Source organism: Trachymyrmex septentrionalis, unplaced genomic scaffold (assembly GCF_001594115.1).
Source record: "Trachymyrmex septentrionalis isolate Tsep2-gDNA-1 unplaced genomic scaffold, Tsep1.0 scaffold149, whole genome shotgun sequence".
Taxonomy (NCBI): domain Eukaryota; kingdom Metazoa; phylum Arthropoda; class Insecta; order Hymenoptera; family Formicidae; genus Trachymyrmex; species Trachymyrmex septentrionalis.
Genome location: NW_017304642.1, coordinates 197,238 through 200,361, shown reverse-complemented (window position 1 = coordinate 200,361; position 3,124 = coordinate 197,238). Strand labels below are relative to the sequence as shown.

The 3,124-nt window shown below is 31.6% G+C and overlaps 1 protein-coding gene across 3 annotated transcripts in view; it reads left to right on the top strand.

The window, feature by feature from the left end:
• LOC108745809 (protein I'm not dead yet-like) overlaps window positions 1–3,124 on the top strand; it is a 413,336-nt gene that overhangs the window by 218,780 nt on the left and 191,432 nt on the right. Inside the window, exon 9 of one of the 3 annotated variants that reach the window (XM_018482179.1) lies at window positions 489–718. The exons of the other annotated variants lie outside the window; for them this stretch is intronic. Within the exon in view, the coding sequence (XP_018337681.1) occupies window positions 489–539 (51 nt within the window). The 3' untranslated portion in view covers window positions 540–718. Of the gene's footprint in view, window positions 1–488; window positions 719–3,124 lie in introns of those variants that run through there. 3 annotated transcript variants of the gene reach the window in all.

Genomic DNA, 3,124 nt, shown 5'->3' with positions numbered 1-3,124 from the left:
TTGTATCAAATCTAAAGCTCAGAACTTTTTTGTACACCTAATAATAGAGTTCAATTGGTAGCACAAGCCGACTTTTTCGGGTAAATATTTGAATTTTTCGTCACAGCATCCTGTTTCTCAAAAAATAGGTACAATCACGGAATTAGTTGATAAGGTAATTTTGCTGCCAAATCCTTGATAATTTGTGTTTTATTATTAAAATATTGTTAGAAAATAATTATTCATTAAACTTTATATTTGAGAATATTAACAATCGTTTGAAGAAAATTATGGCTAGAAATAGGACGAGTGTTGTTAATGATAATAGGGTTGAAGCAGTGTAGCCCTCGTGACTCACTGTTCTTTTTGTTCGTTACTGAGAGTTTTAACAGATTGAATAGCGGGCGTGTAAAGATATCGTTCTATATAATATTAATAAATTGCGATAATTCATTAGAGTGCATAAGGACACTTTACAGCGTGATAAGAAGTCGAATGTTGTTTATAAGATCTCGTGTAAGAGTTGCGATGCAAGTTATGTGGGACGTGTAGACATCTGAAGTCAAGAATCACGAAGCATAAGAACCTTATCAGATGGAACACCTCTACTCGTAATGTCATAACGGAGCATCGATTACAAGAAGGCCATGATTTCGATTCGGAGAACGTTACAATATTGGACGAGGAGCCTCATTATAGGAAGAGATTGATTTTGAAGATAATATTCATTAGGAGACAGACGCACGGAATCAACTTGCAGACGGATATGGAGGGGCTTCTCAAAACCTACCTCCCGATAATAGACAAGCTATAAAGGCTTGGGTTGTTGTCACGTCTATTCAGTCAGTATTGTTCATACGCAGTAGTGACTCTTTTTGACGTAATTTTTATTACTTTCCAACTTTTATTTTCATGGTATTAATTAACGTTTTAATGTAAAATTTTTCATTTGTAAACTTCAATAATACTAGTTAAAACTAAAAGTGACTCATTATGTCTAATATTGCCTGGCCAAAATATCGAGAACTGGTTTTTGAATAATTCATAATATTAGCGATATAATGATTTGTGGTTTGTGATCAAGGTGAGCGCCCTTATTTTAGGGATAATTAATTATAATCTTAAGGTTTTTGATAAATTAGTTTTTCATATTCTCTATTTCGATATTTTCATTATATTTATTTTTTTTACTCTTTTGGGTTTAATTCTGGTATTTAAATTCTCGAGAAAGGGGAACTCACCATGATAAAATAATTTCTTATTTAGTTTATTTATGTTAGTTTGTGTTGTCTCTGAGGAGGGCTCAAAAGTGAACTGAAACATGTAAGCGCGTTTTAGTGATAAAGAAGTTTCACATTTCATAGATATATTATTTGCTCAACGTCTTCTACGCTTGACTCCTCTACTGCCCGTATCTTTTCCAGTTCTTTGATAACTATATATAAATTTTAAAATAATATTAGATGCTTGAATTAATTCTTGCTGTTTTTGCTACAAAATCTCATGTTTATTTTATTAAAGAGATACCTGATATTTTTATCATAATATTGTCCATCGAAAGCTACAACCTTTTCCCACTTTTCGGATAACAAATAGCGGTAGAAAAATTTGGGTTCTTTCAAAGTGGTCCATCGAGCAATTTTTTGATATCTTTAAAATAATTGAAGTGCTGCTCAGAAAGACTATGTTGCATCAACTGAAACAAATGGTAATCTGAAGAGGCAATGTCTGATGAATAGGACGGATGGGATAAAGCATTCCATCAAAGTGCCTCCAAAATTTCTTTCACTTGTTCTGTAACATGTAGTCTAGCATTGTCATGAAAAAGAATAACTGTGTCATGTCTTTTGGCGTATTGCGAGCGTTTTTCTTCGAGTGAATTCAAATTGAATAATTGACGTCGATAGCGTTCAGCATTAATGATTTGACTCGGTTGCAGCAGCTCATAATAAATATTATATTATACATTACGCCGGCTTGATGTCCCATCAAATGTACAGCATGACTTTTTTCTCATGAATATCCTGTTTTGGTGTTGATGTTGATGATTCTTGCGCTTAGGGTTGTCGTAACGAATCTATTTTTTATCGTCAGTCACAATTCAATGCAAAAATGACTTCCATTTTTGTCTTTGAAGCAGTAATTCACAAATAGCTTTTGTAATGTCCCTTTCTCTCAATTCATGTGGGACCCAGTTTCCTAGCTTTTAGATCATTTCAATTTCTTTTAAACATTTGCTAACGGTTGACTGATTGACATTTAATGTTTCCGATAACTCTTTGAGCGTCTGACATGAATCTTCTTGAAGTAATATCTCCAATTTTTCATCTTCAAACTTTTTCGGCTGACCAGACCATTCTTTGTCATTCATGTCAAAATTATTGTTTTGAAATCTTCTAAACCAATCTCTGCAAGTTGTTTTAGATATAGCATGCTCCCCATAAGCCTCCACTAGCAAACAATGACTTTCAACAGTAGTTTCTTGAGATTAAAACAGAAAAGTAATATTTCTCGCAAATGTTCTTTTTTTGGAACAAAACCCGACATTTTTAATACGATAAAAAATTGTGTTCTTTGCATTTGATCAAACGTTACATACTGATTATTAAAGTCTAACAATACTTTTATATACTATACATTAGCAGTCACTCTCGGCCATGTTGAAATAGCACGAATAATGACCTCTCCCTGTTAATAGCGAGAATTAATTCAAGCACCTAATATAAACGAGGTGCTTTGTGAACCCAAAAATACTCGTACGTCACAACCATAAAGTCAGAAATAATCGTTCTTGAATAAATCTTCAATCGTTTATTATATTAAAATATGAATCAGAATACATATTTCAGTATTCAGATAAAACTAAAACATTAAATGCACGATAAAATATCTCGATAATTTAATTTATAAGTTATTTAAAAACTTACATAAAAAAACTTAATAAAAAATTTTTTGAGTCATTCTAATATTATGACATTTGGAATTTTTTTGTAATTACTCAAAAATGGATCTCTTTTTTACATTCTTAATTTTTGCTTGTATAAAAAGAAGATTGTTTTGAAAGTTTAAACTTAATTGAAAAAAACTTGGATAACAAAGAAATTTACATTAAGATAGTGAAACCCGATTAATAAGTTAACTAATG